General features: G+C 46.7%; 1 protein-coding gene across 3 annotated transcripts in view; it reads right to left on the bottom strand.

Annotated features, from left to right (window-relative positions):
* Positions 1-1924: 1924 nt before the first annotated feature.
* JHY (junctional cadherin complex regulator) overlaps positions 1925-16501 on the bottom strand; it is a 36947-nt gene continuing 22370 nt past the window's right edge. For all 3 annotated transcript variants that reach the window (XM_083480975.1, XM_083480974.1, XM_083480973.1), the window contains exons 4-8: positions 14096-14766; positions 11580-11868; positions 6401-6481; positions 3292-3417; positions 1925-2376 (exon numbers count right to left, since the gene is read on the bottom strand). In XM_083480975.1, coding sequence (XP_083337101.1) covers positions 2173-2376; positions 3292-3417; positions 6401-6481; positions 11580-11868; positions 14096-14766 — 1371 coding nt within the window. In that variant the 3' untranslated portion in view covers positions 1925-2172. The remainder of the gene's footprint in view (positions 2377-3291; positions 3418-6400; positions 6482-11579; positions 11869-14095; positions 14767-16501) is intronic.

The raw sequence follows: 16501 nt of genomic DNA, 5'->3' as shown, positions 1-16501 counted from the left end.
AGTCCTAGAAGGCACAGAAGGGTGACTTTTCCATGCCACTGTTTCTGCAGAATGAACGCCCAAGTAACTGAAACCATGATTTAGTTCAGTACAGACAGCCACCCGTTTACGTGCATTCAATATGTGCACATATGTGTCGTGCTGAACCCGGAAGTGACCTGGAAATGTCATAAAGATGTCACTGAAACCTCAATAAAAGGGTAAAATGGGGTGTTTGCAGGCTTTTTCATGGGTTTCAATTATACGTGATTTCACCAACACGTGAGCAGGGCTGGATTTAGGTTTGATGAGGCCCTAAGCTACTGAAGGTAATGGGGCCCTTTATATGTCCAGCTGTCCTTTGTCAACAACAAATTGTCACTGTTTTTTGTGCTGAATATATGCTATATGGTAATTCATGGACCTCATAGGTATCTAAAGCCACTTGCACATAACAAATAGGAGCCTACACAACACAAAACACTGTTGCTGTATGTAGGTTTTATTTGTTTTTTATCTTATATTTTGGAAATGTACATCCAGTTTTTCCCCTTTAGATTTTTTTGGGGCCCCCTAGAGAGTGGGGCCCTAAGCCAGTGTTTCCCAACCTTTTTTGGGCAAAGGCACACTTGTTTCATGAAAAAAATCTCGAGGCACACCACCTTGCCAGATGGGGAAAGGTCACTTTTTACTTATGTAAAAAAAAATAAAAAAATAGTAACAGCATAGAAGGTAATGGTTAGGCTAGCATCCCTCTTCCAAATATGCTAGGTTTTTATTTGCAGGGACTGTTCTACATGGGAAAGCATTCAGCACTGTCATTCTCCCATCTGCCATCTGAATTGGTACTATTCTGGGTCAACTTACTCTGCTGCATGTGTAGATGAAAATGGCACCAAGTGTGGGGAAGGGAGCAGAACAGGTTTCAGATACAGGATATTAAGCATACACGTACTTCAGATTGAACTGGTTGCTTGCTTTGCAAGTTTTCATTTCCCAAATGACTGCCTTGGCAAGCGCAATACCTACCAGGCTCAACGCCGGTCTCGCGCTGCCGCTTCCCGCGCTCTCAAGGACTCGGGAGGAGGAAGGCGTGAAGGGAATCCCGAAGGCGCGAAAACCTCGCGCATGCGCAGGCCTTCCGCCTGCGACAGCCCAGTAGGCCGGCCGAAGTGAGCGGCGATGGGATGTGGGAGGGAGCTCGCTCGCCGCCCCGCGTGTGCCTATGTGGGGCACGTTACAGCCCCGTGACGTCAGCGCCACGCAGGCAGCCAGGCAGGCAGACGGCGAGAGCCCCGCACTGGGTGGCCTCTCCTCGCCGCCGCCGCCCCGCCTCTCGCCGCCCGACTCGCCCGCCTCCCTCCCACAGCACACCAGGCAACGTCTCGCGGCACACTAGTGTGCCGCGGAACACCGCTTGGGAAACACTGCCCTAAGCTATAGCTTGTTTAGCTTACATGTAAATCCGGCACTGCACGTGAGGTGCCTTGGGATGTAACCCCCACATAAACAGGGCTGGGCTGGGTGGGCTGCCAGTAGTTCACTAAGCTTTTAGTAGTTCAAATTCCCGATCAAGTGTCATCTGTGACCCTTGGGGAAGGCCCCAAAATTACACCTTGGCATAACTGTTGCTTTGCAGTTTTTCTTCAAAACAAACCACCCCAGAGCATTTCCAATGGTATTTCAAGTCAGCTTGAGCATTTGACAGCATTTCAACACTCATCATTAGCATAAAATCATATATTTACTTTAGCTGACATGGCTGACTTCTGCCTGACTGGAAAATAACAGAGTTCATACCACCCACCCACCCCCCAAAACCACAACCCCTCACCAACCTGGAGTGGCCCTAGGTGTAATATGACATTGGCCCAGCGAAGGATTTGGCAAGGAAATAATAAAAGGGAGAAAGATGGTGTAAATAAATTAAGACCATTCTAGACCATTACCTATCCAACTCTTTAATTAGCAACAATAAAATCTGACATAAAAATAAAATAAAAACAAGGGAGGGAGGGTGAATAAGGAGAGAAAAATACTTCACATCTTCAGAGTTCATTTTGAGATAGCAGAAACTCATAATTCAATGCCAGTCCTTGGGCATTCAGGGCGACCATCAAAAGAGCAGAGCAAAACGGTCCAGTTCTCTGCTGCCTCGGAAGGCCTGCAGTCCCTGTGACTTTGGGCTCAGTCTCATACAATATGAAGGGTTTTGAAAGCTGCAACGACTTGCTTTTCCTTTTCGTGCCTGTTCTGCAGGGATTCGAGAGATGAAATGGGAGGAAGATTCTCTCCGTTTAAGGTGCGCGCCAGGTTCTTTTCGTCCTTGGGCTCTTGTTCCGACGGCCTCGACACATATAGCTTGGGCTTGGGGATGGTCTTGGCGTACTCTAGGGCCTGAAGGAAGCAAATGAAAAAATCAATGAACACAGCAGGGGGAACACTGCGCTTTCCAGGAAAGGTCACAGTTACACATCCAGCATCTACTTCACGTCTGGAAGTGCTGGTGGCTGGGTTCAGTTTTCAAGTGGGAAGCCATAGGCTGGAGGAGGGGTGCTTAACCTTCCCCCTGGCTTCTGTTTCCACACAACGACCCCCCACTCACATCCCTTACACACTGTCCCTCCTCCCCAGCTGGGATTCCACATGCAAGTTTGGAGAAAAGTAACTAGGGTTGGGGAAATCTAAAAAATTGAGAAGTGGGTGGTGGACGGGTTAAGGATGCTTTACCATGCCTGCCATCTTCCCAGCCACTGGTCTGCTGAAATCACCTTCATGCTGCTTTAAGGGAGAAGCAGCAGGTGAACAGAGATAACCATTCATTAAGTGGTAATTTACCGCGTGAACTGCATGTTTTACAGCACAGAGAGCCTCTGTGGGCACGTCCAAGTGGCAGTTTATCGACTCGGTGTTCCTCATGCGTAAAAGCTTTGCTTAGTGCCTGCACCACACCGTCTTTTCATCAAAAGGCCACCTCAAACCGTCTCCCCGCTTAATCTGGATTCAAAGTTTCCAGTGGAAAATCCATTATGTAAATAAAATCCTAGAGAAATGGAAAAAGTGGATTGAGCTGAGGTGTGAGGATGAGAAGTAGGATGGCCTTTTGATGAGAATGGTGTTGCATGGATGATGCAAAAAAAAAAAAAAAAAAAAAAACCCCCAAAAAAAGAACAACACTTGCATGTGATGCATGAGCAATAAACTGCCGCATGGAAGCATCCTATGTGCTGTTGACTCAAGGAAAAGGGCTGAGCCATCCAGTGCCTCTTATCCCTCTACTTGCTGAGTTTCTCTTTCTGGGAGCTGACTCACCTTCTGCCTGGACAGGGCCGATTTGTTGTCGTGCCTCGGCTGCGGTTTCCGAGCGCTCGAGATGTTCTTCATGTTGTGTTCCTTAACCTGCTTGGCATATTCCTTCTGTTGCTTCATCTTTTCGGACTGTCAGGAGACAAATGGCAGTAGTGGAAGGACTGTTTAACAAGTCTGGGGCGGATACTGTAAGGATGCGGTGTGATGGTCGGTGATAAATTTAGAGACGAGAGCAGGGACGAGAGCAGGGACTCCCAACTCCCCCGCCAAGCATGGCCAATGGTCTGGGATGATGGGAGCTGTGGTTCAGAAATATCTGGAGGGCACTGTGTCAGCTGCTTCTGGAAGAGGATAGAGTGCTGGACTTCTTAATCCCAGGAGTACAAAGATCAGTGGGTGGTATTTGCCAAAGCATGGTCTCTCGCCCTAGCCTACATCACAGGAATGTTGTGGAGATGAAATGGGGTTTATGCCACCATAAACATCTTGAGGAACACACAGGATACAAACATGACTAATGACTTAAATTATCTTCTATTCTCTTTTGTGTTTCTGATTGCGTGGTCAGCTCACCCAGCTTACTTTGAGGGTGTGGATAGGACACTTAAAGAGAAATCACTGAGAGTTTAGCTCACTTTTGGCTTCATAAATGACATGACATGGATATTCTATCAAGTTGAACAGGACTATCAGCGACCATTCCTGCCCCTCCTCTCATGTTCCAGGCAGGTTGTTCATCTTTTATGTTTTCAAAACAACAGAAACAGTTATACAGTGGTACCTCCGGTTATGAACTTAATCCATTCTGGAGATCCATTTGTAACCCAAAACCACTCATAACATGAGGCGTGCTTTCGCTAATGCTGCCTCTCGCTGCTGCCATGCTGCTGGCGCGCGACTTCCGCTCGCATCCCAGGGAAAAGGTCGCAACTGGGAGCATCTACTTCCGGGTTAGCGGAGCTCATAACCCGCAGCGTTCGCAAGGGGGAAGGTACTTAACACGAGGTTCCACTGTATATCCATCTGCCTTATTTCAACAATGGAGACATGTTCAAACTCAAGTTTATTTATGCATTAAATTTTTATAGCTACCCATCAATAAATAGCCCCTGGGTGGCTTACAAGCAATACAATATTAAAAATTTCAATATTTAACTACTGAAATTTATAGTAAGTGGGTGGGAATTTCCTTAGAAATGATTTTTCGTCTTAGACGCCACTCGTGCCATTCCAGTCATATGTGGCGATGGATTAACCACTGGTCTGGAGAAGCAAGTGCTTAAATCTTTAAATCTTTATTTTATGGTTTAATATTTTTTTTTATTTAAAAAATCATATTGGGGCGGGCATATAACCTTTTCAGTGCTCAGGGCTAATAACAACAACAACAATAACAACAACCACCACAACATAAAATATTAAAAACACATTAAAACATCATTGTGGCCCTAGTCATACCAGAATGGCACGTTATGCTTGACACATAATTTTATGGAGAAACAAAACCTCACGGTTTCACAAAGGCTGTATGTGTAGCTATGGATCTCTGCATTTATTCCCATTTCAGCTGTCCAATCTGCTTCATTTCACACACAAGGCCAAAGGAATCAAAGCAGCTTTTAAAGTACTCTGGACTGGTGCTGTCTGCTGAATTATTTCCCCCACTGCAACACCCCGCGGTGCTCTCCTAGACTGCAAATGCTATATGACTGTTGTCTTATCAGTAGGGTGGAAGGGCAGCCAGGATTATGTTCTCCCATCTATCTGCTCAGAGCATCTTGCAAAATCATCCACGGTAAAGGGGGAGAAAAGAGGCTTCTTTCAGGCCCTTTCTTGGATGATTGGCTCCATCTTCTTCTTTGGTCCAGCAGCACCTGATGTTTCTTAACAGGGCCTAATGTGCATTCAGCTACTCTACGGCTGCATTTGCTCTGCTGTGTTTACTTTCATTTTCCTCCCTTCTGCAATAAAGCCAGGCCATCTGAATTCGCAAGGGCAGCTCAATTGCATTAAAGTAATGCACACTTGAACCAGCCGGAAGAGAATAAACTTGGGTGTACTTATCTGCAATTGGAATTCTCCGCAGGTGAGTATCGACTAATGGATACCTTTGCCAAAGGGCAAAGAAAACGGCAGATTGAAAATATGATCTATTTTGAATGCGCCTGGGTTTGGAGGACGCAGTGTCTGGCCCTGCCCCCACCTCTGTTTCTTTGGGTCAGGAAGAACAAACAGAACCACAGGGATGGATGGGAGCAGATCATCTAGTCTAGATTCCCTCAGGCCGCCCCCACCAAGATGTTTTGGGGACTCCAGTCCGCATCAGCCCCAGACATAATTGCCATTGATGAGGGGTTGACGGGAGTCCAAGTCTCCACACCATTCCCGACTTAAAAAACCTCCACTGCCCCCAATTTCAAATTCATTGTCCCTTAGGGATGCTGCTACATAACACAAAGAATTCATTTGGGGAACAGCCCCACACCACAAATTTGTGTACCATTTGCAGGTGCTAATTTAAAGGTATAGATGCCTCCAGGAAAATGAAGACAGTGGGGGTGGCTGGGGTCTCACAAGGACTGTGCTTCCTTGGGGGGGGGGGAGGGAAAGGGACAGCAGGCTCAGGCACCTTAGGCTACCTCCATCCCAATTTTTCTGATTGTAAGTTGATTTCACTGATTTTAATACTGCGTTTTTACATTGTTGTGACTTGCCCTAGGAGCTAGTGGTGAAGGGCAGGTAACAAATCTAATAAATTAACAAATCAATTAAAAATATAGTAGTAGTATAAGTATCAGTAACAACAACAACCACAGCCTGTATCCAAAGTAGCACTGGTGGAGTTCTGCTGGCCCAGTAGCGTTTGTGTTTCCTTTCGTCCCTCCAGAGCCGATTTTGGAAGCACACCAGAGGCTTCAGGGGAGAGGAGAGGTCCATTCTGATAGTGTACATCACTTGTTCTAGTGGAAGGGGAGCATTGGATACCGCCCAATATTAAATATATTAATATTAACAACAATAATATTGCACCTGTTGTTGTGCCCACTGCAGGGCAGTTGCAAGATGTGCAAACTATTTTTTAATTTCTTTTATTGCCATGCATGCTGCTTACTTTCTCTTTGATGGTTTCATAGTCAGGTCCAAGGCCTCCAAGCTTGAGGTCCATCTTCATGTAGCCTTTTGTCCTGGAACCCTAAGCAGAGAGTTGGGATGTTGGGATGAAGTTTTGCTTTCTGAGCAAAAGACAAAGACCTCCACCATTCATTATTAGAAGACTTATTTAACCAGGACTGCAAGGATCAATAATGACCACAGGAAGAGCAGGAAAAACAACAACAGCAACTGGAGAGGGGCCTTGAAGATATTCCTCATGACATTCAAACTCGTGAAACTGTGGTTGGTTCAAACTCAAGTTAGTGAACAAGTGAGCACCTGAAACTTTGCTTTGATCCTGGTTTGCTTTCACTAACTAGAGCATAAACAAGCCGCAGTTCCTTGAGTTTGGGAACATCAAGAGAAACTGTGATTTGTTCAGGACTGGAATAAAGCTTTTGATTTCCTCTGGCATGCACAAGAGGAGGACAAGGTATGACACATGAGCTCCTTGCGATAACTTGCTCCTGTATGGGAAACAGTGGCTTCCTGTGACAACTCAGCTGAGCCAAAGACAACCCAAGCGTTGACAGGAAGGCTCTGAATTTGCTGCACAGGCCCAATTGCAAACTCAGGAACTGCAATAGGAATGGGGATCTTACTTTTAGGTTTTCCGGCGAGCGTGTCTGAGCTCTCACTTGCCCCACACAGCTTTAACTGCGAGATACAAATTTCTGTTTGCTCTGAAGCATCCAGCAAAATAGCCCCAGCGAATTTGGCTGTGAGAGTCCCACCCACAGGCTGGGGGAAAAGGAAGACTTGGGCCAGAAGCTTGATAAGGAAAACTAGAATTAGAAACTGATATCCCTTTCTGTCAAGGATCATTTTCACAACTTGGTGTTGTTGTGGCTGTCTTTGAGAAAAATGTAAACATTTCCAGCAAGCAAGCAAAGAGAACTTCTCAAAAGTTGGGGGCCAGGTTGTATTATAAATGGCAACCCTCTGTGAAATTCTTCAGAAGCCTGTGTGCCTGTGTGTTAAGACCGTTATCCAAAAAAGGGAACAAAAGATGATAGTCTGGATATGGAGGAAGAGAAAGGGAAGGAAATCTGCCCTGCAGTTATGGTTCTAATCCAGCTAACCCCCTTCTTAGGGGCAGTGAAGCAGCAATCCACAAAGAGCCATCTGAGTCATCACTCATGGACAATTATTTCAGCTTAGCCCGTCTGCTCTGGGGCCAGAAGCCTGCTTCTTAAACATTACAATTTGTCATGGGTGCACGAGGATATTTTTCAAAATCGTCCTGTCCCAGTTTCAGGATGTAATTGTTACTGCATGGAGTCTGGACATGTTGTTGAAAAAAGGAACCACAAAATCAAAGCTGTAGTGAACTGGGACCCTGGTTAAGTTTGTTGTGAGAATATTTGAGCTTCAGGAATCCTGTAGCATCCGGTTCATTTTCCTTGGGAAGTGGGCAGGGTATATTGAGGAGCAAAATGGGCATGGCAAGGGTAATGGTTCCCTCTCGGACTTGCAGCCTGGCTTCCTGCTGATGTATATAAATGGCTGTGTTTGAAACTGTTTTATGGATGCAACAGCTTAAAGGTGAAACAGTGCCCCCTGCATCCTTCCATATGACAGATCTCATAATGCGGCGGCAGGGAAGATGTAGCAAATGGATTGGTTAGCACAGATACTAGGAATTAAATACTAGCAAATGAATTATTATTTATTAAACTCTCCTTTCTCAATAAGCTTTTGATTCTGTTGCTCCTGGTCATGTCGCTCGTGAGTGCTGCTCCTTTTGTTCTTAATACTGCTGCTTTGAGTTTGCTAATTTGTGCTTTAGTGAGGAGATAATTGTTGTTTATTTAAAAATAATTGCTTAACACTCAATATCCCAGCAAGTTTGGAAAACTCAGCAGTGGCCAGAGGATTGGAGAAGATCAGTCTACATCTCAATCCCAAAGAAGGGCAGTGCTAAAGAATGTTCCAACTACTGCACAATTGCACTCATTTCACACGCTAGCAAGGTTATACTTAAAATTCTACAAGGCAAGCTTAAGCAGTATCTGGACCGAGAACTCCCAGAAGTGCAAGCTGGATTTCGAAGGGGCAGAGGAACCAGAGACCAAATTGCAAACATGCGCTGAATTATGGAGAAAGCTAGAGAGTCCCAGAAAAACATCTACTTCTGTTTCATTGACTACACAAAAGCATTTGACTGTGTCGACCACAGCAAACTATGGCAAGTTCTTAAAGAAATGGGAGTGCCTGATCACCTTATCTGTCTCCTGAGAAATCTCTATGTGGGACAAGAAGCTACAGTTAGAACTGGATATGGAACAACTGATTGGTTAAAAATTGGGAAAGGCTGTATATTGTCTCCCTGCTTATCTAACTTATATGCAGAATTCATCATGCGAAAGGCTGGACTGAATGAATCCCAAACCGGAATTAAGATTGCCGGAAGGAATATCAACCACCTCAGATATGCAGATGACACAACCTTGATGGCAGAAAGTGAGGAGGAATTAAAGAACCTTTTAATGAAGGTGAAAGAGGAGAGTGCAAAATATGGTCTGAAGCTCAACATCAAAAAAACCGAAGATCATGGCCACTGGTCCCATCACCTCCTGGCAAATAGAAGGGGAAGAAACGGAGGCAGTGAGAGATTTTACTTTCTTGGGTTCCATGATCACTGCAGATGGTGACAGCAGTCACGAAATTAAAAGATGCCTGCTTCTTGGGAGAAAAGCAATGACAACCCTAGACAGCATCTGAAAAAGCAGAGACATCACCTTGCCAACAAAGGTCCGTATAGTTAAAGCTATGGTTTTCCCAGTAGTGATGTATGGAAGTGAGAGTTGGACCATAAAGAAGGCTGATCGCCGAAGAATTGATGCTTTTGAATTATGGTGCTGGAGGAGACCCTTGAGAGTCCCATGGACTGCAAGAAGATCAAACCTCTCTATTCTGAAGGAAATCAGCCCTGAGTGCTCACTGGAAGGACAGATCCTGAAGCTGAGGCTCCAATACTTTGGCCACCTCATGGGAAGAGAAGACTCCCTGGAAAAGACCCTGATGTTGGGAAAGATGGAGGGCACAAGGAGAAGGGGACGACAGAGGACGAGATGGTTGGACAGTGTTCTCAAAGCTACCAGCATGAGTTTGACCAAACTGCGGGAGGCAGTGGAAGACAGGAGTGCCTGGCATGCTCTGGTCCATGGGGTCACAAAGAGTCGGACACGACTAAACAACAACAACAAATTGCTTTTATACTGGGAAACTGCTTTGAGCAAGTTCTTTGGGGAGTGGGAAAGAGAAGGATAATTTTTTTTGAAAAACAAAATACCCCTCTCTGGCATTTGCAGTTAAATACACCCTTCCGTTGCCATTGTCACCATTTGCTTATGTTATTCATTTGTTATGGGACCTTAATTGCAACACTTTGGTGCTTTCCAAAATTACATTTCTCATTGCGGGGTTGGCGCTTTGTACAATGGATTAATTCCCCAATTAATTTGCTAATGGACAGCCAATTGGGCAGATTTTCTTTCCTTATGAAACTAGTACTTACAAAGAATGTGGGTGGCAAACATAATCTTAAAAGGCACCACTCCATTCCTCACTGGACAACAACTCGCATCACTCCTGACCACTGGCCATGCTTCCTGGGGGGATGGGAGTTGGAACCCATCAACATCTGGAAGGGCCACAAACTCCCCATCCCTGAGTTAGGGTGCTGAGAGTTCCCTGGGAATAAAGGCTGGCTGCTCAACCACACCTTAACAAACTACATCTCCCAGGATTCTTTGGGAGAAGCTGTGAATGTTTAAAGTGTTGTGATACTGCTTTCAATGCACAGGGCAGATGGGGCCTCAAAATGCTAATGAAGTTGAATTGCTCCCCTTTCACGAGTTCCATCACACACACAAAAACACACCTGATTCCCCCCACCCACGCCCCGAAATACCTTCTACATCTCATCAGCCTAAGGTGGGTATTTTTTAAAAACAACAACAACAAAACAACAACAACTAATCAGTATATTAATTTTAGGAAATAAATAAATAAATAAATAATTTGTTACAGTGGTTTCCAAAGTTTGTTTGGCCACTGTCCCTTTGTGTCCATAAACTCCTCCTCAGTGCTTTCCACCAGTGGCGTAGCGTGGGGGGTGCCAGGGGTGCCGGCCGCACCGGGCGCAACATTTTGGGGGGGCGCGTTTGGCCGGCCCTCCTCGAGGAAGCTTCAACTGCGTCCGACAGCCGGCTCGAGGCTCCTTCCGGCCGGGTCTCCCGACGGGGCGCTGCGGGCGGAGGCTCCGGCACCAAGCGCCACGCCGCCCAGGCTCTGGTCGCTGTCTGGACGCGCGCAGCCCGCCAAACGCGCCATCGGCGGCGCTCTAGTGCCTGCGCGCCAAGACTGCCCACCCGCCCCGACGGCCCCCCCCCCACCCGCGCCGGAGGCCGGTCGACGCACTGGCCCCAGAGCCGCCCCCTCCCCGCGCCAGAAAGAAGCCCCCTCCCCGCGCCAGAAAGAAGCCGCGTGGGGACTAGCCGGCCCGGGGTTAGGGGGCGCAAATTACTTGCCTTGCCCCGGGTGAGGGGGCGCAAATTACTTGCCTTGCCCCGGGTGCTGATAACTCACGCTACGCCGCTGCTTTCCACTAAGGAAGATACTAACTCAAAATTCAAAACAGTAATAATTTATTCAAAATCCAATTAAAACTATTTAGCTTTATTAATTAAACAAAGAAACAAACAAACAACTGGTGTACTTGCTCTGGTAAAACCAGCTTCTCAAAGCCTGATAGTCATTTATACATCCTGTGCTCCACTAGGTAACTTCCTGCCCCCACCCCAGGGGTGCTACCACCTACTTAGGGAACCACTGATTAATTTATTTTTGGTAAGATTTTATTAAAGCTTTTTTTTTTTTTTGGTAATGCAATAAGACAAAAGAAAGTAATCTAAATTAAAACAAAAACAGAGAAACAAAGAGAAAAGGAAACACAGAGTCCTCTCTTAAAGGTGGGAACCACTGATTTAGAAGGAGGTGATAGGGATCTTTTTCATTGTTGCTCAAGGAACTGAGAGCCAGATCTATCACAGATCTATCACAAAACACCAGGGGACCACAGGCCTCCTTCCACCCACCCACCCCTGCTCTTCTTGGTGCTCTTCCCAGCTTACCTTCCTGTTCTCCTTCCTCTCCTTCTGTTTTTCCATCTGAATCAAGTAGCCTTCGGAATTGCTGCGGCTCAGAATGGGCTGGCGGGTCTGTTCACAGCTCTCCATGTTGAGTTGCGAGTCGCTCTCTCCCCTCTGTATAATGGGAGGAAACATGGCCGTGAACTGGCTCACAGCGAGGTGATCATCTGCCAGCTGAGAGATTTCTCGGTGATGCCGCTCTGCCGCCTGGATGAGCCGGGTGGCTGGGGAAAGGGCTCTTACAGGGGTGTGAGCAGGTGGTTGGGACGGCCTCAAGGAAGAAGAGCAGGAAAAGGGAAGCAAAAGGAAACAAAGTAAAAAGGAAGACCATGGAAAGGAGCAGCAGCAGCGGGGTGAGAATCATTTTTAGACCTATCTAGGTAGTCATATAGGGACGCGGGTGGCGCTGTGGTCTAAACCACAGAGCCTAGGGCTTGCTGATCAGAAGGTCGGCGGTTCGAATCCCTGCGACGGGGTGAGCTCCCGTTGCTCAGTCCCTGCTCCTGCCAACCTAGCAGTTCAAAAGCACATCAAAGTGCAAGTAGATAAATAGGTACTGCTCTGGCGGGAAGGTAAACGGTGTTTCCGTGCGCTGCTCTGGTTCGCTAGAAGCGGCTTAGTCACATGACCCAGAAGCTGTCTGTGGACAAACGCCAGCTTCCTCGGCCTATAGGGCAAGATGAGCGCCGCAACCCCAGAGTCGTCCGCAACTGGACCTAATGATCAGGGGTACCTTTACCTTTACCTAGGTAGTCATATGAGTTGGGAGTTGGGTAAGGTATAGCAACAGTACCACTCTATTCTGCCTTTGTCAGACTCCACGCAGAGTACCTTGTCTAGTTCTGGGCACCACAGATTAAGAAGGATATTGATTAGATGGAACGTGGGCAGAGGAGGGCAATGAAGATGACCAAGGGTCTGGAAACCAAGCCTTATGAGGAACAGTTGAGGGACTTGGGTATGTTTCACCTGGAAAAGAGGAGACTAAGAGAAGATATGATAGCCATCTTCAACTGTTTAAAGGCCTGTCACATGGAAGATGGAGTAAGTTTGTTTTCTGCTGCTCCAGAGGGTAGAATCTGAACCGATGGCTTCAATTGCAAGAAAAGAGATTCCGATAGAACTTCCTGACAGTAAGAGCTGTTTGACAGTGAAACAGACTTCTTTAGAAGGCGGTGGACTCTCCTTCAATGCAGATTTTAAAACAGAGGTTGGATGGCCACCTGTCATGGATGCTTTAGTTAAGATTCCTGCACTGAAGGAGGTTGGACAAGGTGACCTCTGGGGTCCCTTCCAACTCTAGGATTCTATGATTCCATGATATATATTGCAGTGGAGTGTGGAAATAAGCAGTCTGTTAAGACAACTGCTGGTTGGAAAAACAAACAAACTGCTATGAGTTGGGAGGTCAGTCTGGATGGAATCCCTTTCAGAACCTGCAATCCTGTATTTGGAGGGGTAGAATGTATAAGAGCAAGCTTGCCAAACCAGTTCCTTTGTCAAGGTGACGGCTTTGGCTGGCTAGTTAAGTACCATGAGATAGCATAACCAAATAAGTTTCTCTGTACCCTAAAACAAATGAGTGAGCCTTCCTCGCTACCCCACTCACCTGGCTGCTAAGTGGGATAACAAAGCCTGTGTGTGTGTGTGTGTGTGTGTGAAAGAGAGATGAAGATGCATGATGAATGCTAGAAGCAGCACAACAATTATTATTTTTTAAAAAAAGCTGTTACAGTGGATGAGAGGTATTGCAAGACAATAGTATAGGTAAAAACACGGGCAATACTGCGGAAAAGTTAGTATCTGTTATGTGCTAATTGGGGACCACAGTCCGTATTCATGGCAATTTCAGGCCCAAATCAAGAGAAAACGAGCAAGTACTAGCTATATATCCAGAGCCATCTTTCCCATTGGTGTTAGTGGTTCATTGCACCAGGGCGCCAGCCTCTCAGGGGTGCCCTAGCGAGTGGGGGAGCTGTGCAGCTTTACCGGCAGCCTCCCCTTTCCCTGTATGCCCTCCAGCTGCGCCCTGCCAACTATATGACTGGCGGGCATGCAGCTTCCTTCCCAAGCCTCCGCAGGAGGAGAGCAACCCCTGTAGGCTTAGGATGGAAGCTGTATGCAGCTTCCCTCCCAAGCCTCTGCATCTGCTAAAGACTGCCCTGCTCCCTGTTGTGGTCTTTCTCCTGCTTCCTGGCAAAAGGTGGCACACAGCCTTCCCGGGCTGCCTTCTTGGGTGTCCCAACGCCAGAGAGCATGTCTGCCAGCACATTTTCCTGCTTAATCGCCGCTGCCATGGCAGGGATCGGGGCGGTGGGGGAGGCAGAGGACATTTTCTACCACCCCGTCCCTTGTTTTGGAGTTGCCGGGGGGGGGGGGGCGCCAGAGGGATCTTTTCACCATGGCACCGGATATGCTTAAGACAGCCCTGTATATATCTACAATGCTCCCCTGATTCTCTGACTCTTTTAATAATATTGATTATCCTGCATCCTTACTCTGAGTTACCAGAAACATAGCTGCCGAGGGTCTTCTTTGTATAAATCTGTCTGGGGTTCCAAGACAAAACTTCTCCGTTTACAGGCTGTTGAAGATTAGCATTGTAGGTATCCGAAAAGCTCTTGTGCCCTACGAGGTTCCAACACTTGCCATGTCTGGCGGTAGACCGAGGCTCTGAAACTGTATGCCTATAGGGATACTGGTGGTGGGACCCAGAAGCGTTTTCAGGATCACATCGGTATTTCTTCTTTTCACCAGTACATGGTGAAGGAAAACTTGTGAAGTTTTGGTAGGAGCTTGGCTGAAGAGGATTCCTAGCAAAGGTCAAGTTCATGGAATTTTGCTTGCCATCCTGATGAACAACATAGGCCGAGTCTGGAGAAAACGGGCTGTCCTGACCAGACCTTCTGGCAGCTAAAGGAGCGGCAAATGGCTTTGGATGCAACCTGTGATGCAACGGATGCCTGGCGTCCTGCTCCGAATCAGGTGCTTCTCTATAAGAGCTGGAATCTGCACAAGCGTTCTCAAATTCTAACAGATTGTGACATCTACCATACTGGCTTCTTAGTTCTACTTGGGCTCCCAATGGATGCTGGAGAGAGCTTTCTTTTGGGGGTGCAGCTTGGCTTGGGTCTGTTCTGCCTGTCTTGGGCCATTGGTATGGGTGAGCCTAAAACAAGCAAACAAAGTTATCGTGAAACTCAAGATATCTTGCATTCATGAAGAATCATGTTTTGAAAATGCGGGCAAGCAACACAAGTGACGCTTCTTTAATATGACATCTTTATCCCAGCCTCTCCAAGGGAGGGATTGCGATGTGGGTTAGGCTTAGAGACATGACTGACCCTGTGAAAACGCCACAGCATAGTGGGGATTTGGAACCCAGTGCTAGTCCAACACACTAACTGCTATACCATGCAGGCTACCACACTATATGCAACAGCTGCCCTAAACCTGGATGGTGATGGGTCCTTTTTGTGCATGTACCTATCAAATAAAATTTGGTACCAATGTGTTGTAGTGGAGAGAGTTTTGGAAGTGAGTCAGGGAGACCCGGGTCCAAATCTCTGGTCAGCCGAGAGGCTAGTTGGATGGCTTTAGGACAATCTACCATCTCTCAGGTTGTAGTGATGAAATGGGAGAAGCTCTTGATGAGGATAAGTGAATAAAAAGAAATAGAATACAAATAGACAAACACCTATATAAAATCATGCCTACCCGCTGGGATGGGACGCAGGTGGCACTGTGGGTTAAACCACAGAGCCTAGGACTTGCCGATCAGAAGGTCAGTGGTTCGAATCCCCGCGACGGGGTGAGCTCCCATTGCTCGGTCCCAGCTCCTGCCCTCCTAGCAGTTTGAAAGCACGTTAAAGTGCAAGTAGATAAATAGGTACCACTCCAGCGGGAAGGTAAACAGCGTTTCCGTGCGCTGCTCTGGTTCGCCAGAAGCGGCTTAGTCATGCTGGCCACATGACCCGGAAGCTGTACACCGTCTCCCTCGGCCAATAAAGAGAAATGAGCGGCGCAACCCCAGAGTCAGTCACGACTGGACCTAATGGTCAGGGGTCCCTTTACCTTTACCCGCTGGGATATGGGCAAAGTGGCTGTAGTTGAATCCAAACAGGAATGAGGGGAAGACTCATAGACCTTGTGACTGAGATAAGATAGGGAGAGTGGAACTCTATGACCTTAAACAAAGTTGAGGTGCCCAAGGACTCATTGCTTTGAAACATCAGGTCATGAGCAAGCTTGGCCAACTTTACTACTGCCTGTTAAAATTTGGAATTGTGATAATACTGATGAACCCTCTCACCCTAATATTCCTCTATGCCTCAATCTTCAAAAGAGTTAGCAACATAGCTTGTCAAGAATGCATGCTTTGCTCATGACCTTGGCTGCATTCGATCCAGAGTCAAAATGAAGGCATCCGCCTTCCCTCCCAGTACCATGTAAACAAGCTTTAACCACTGTGTGTACCTCAAGTATTACACAAGTAGTAAGCAATCAATGCATGGCATTTTTGCATCTAATGGTTCTGCACAGGAACATTTGCAAGGTTATCAGCTCATGCGAACTACATATGTTACAAGCAGAAAACGATTACTTCATGAAAAAGAAGCAAATTGGATTTTGTTTGACCAGGACAAATTACAGTAAGTGTATGTGTGGTAAGCGGTCATCTTAAAGGTCAGGGACTGCTCCCTTCCTGCCTGCCTTCCAGCACAGTGCTTGCAGGCTCAGGAAAAAAAATGTGAAATTGGAAAATAATAATAATTCAATTTCAGAAGAGTTTTACATTTTTTCTGCATCAGTCAATTGTGCTCTACTTCATCCTAAAATAAACAAGGCAGCAATGTCTTGGTACAATCTTCCGTAGAAACAAACACCCTCCTCCCTAAGGAGGC

Source organism: Podarcis liolepis, assembly GCF_965112155.1.
Source record: "Podarcis liolepis genome assembly, chromosome: 16".
NCBI lineage: Eukaryota > Metazoa > Chordata > Lepidosauria > Squamata > Lacertidae > Podarcis > Podarcis liolepis.
The sequence above is the reverse complement of the archived record's forward strand: the minus strand, read 5'-3'. Positions and strand labels throughout refer to the sequence as shown.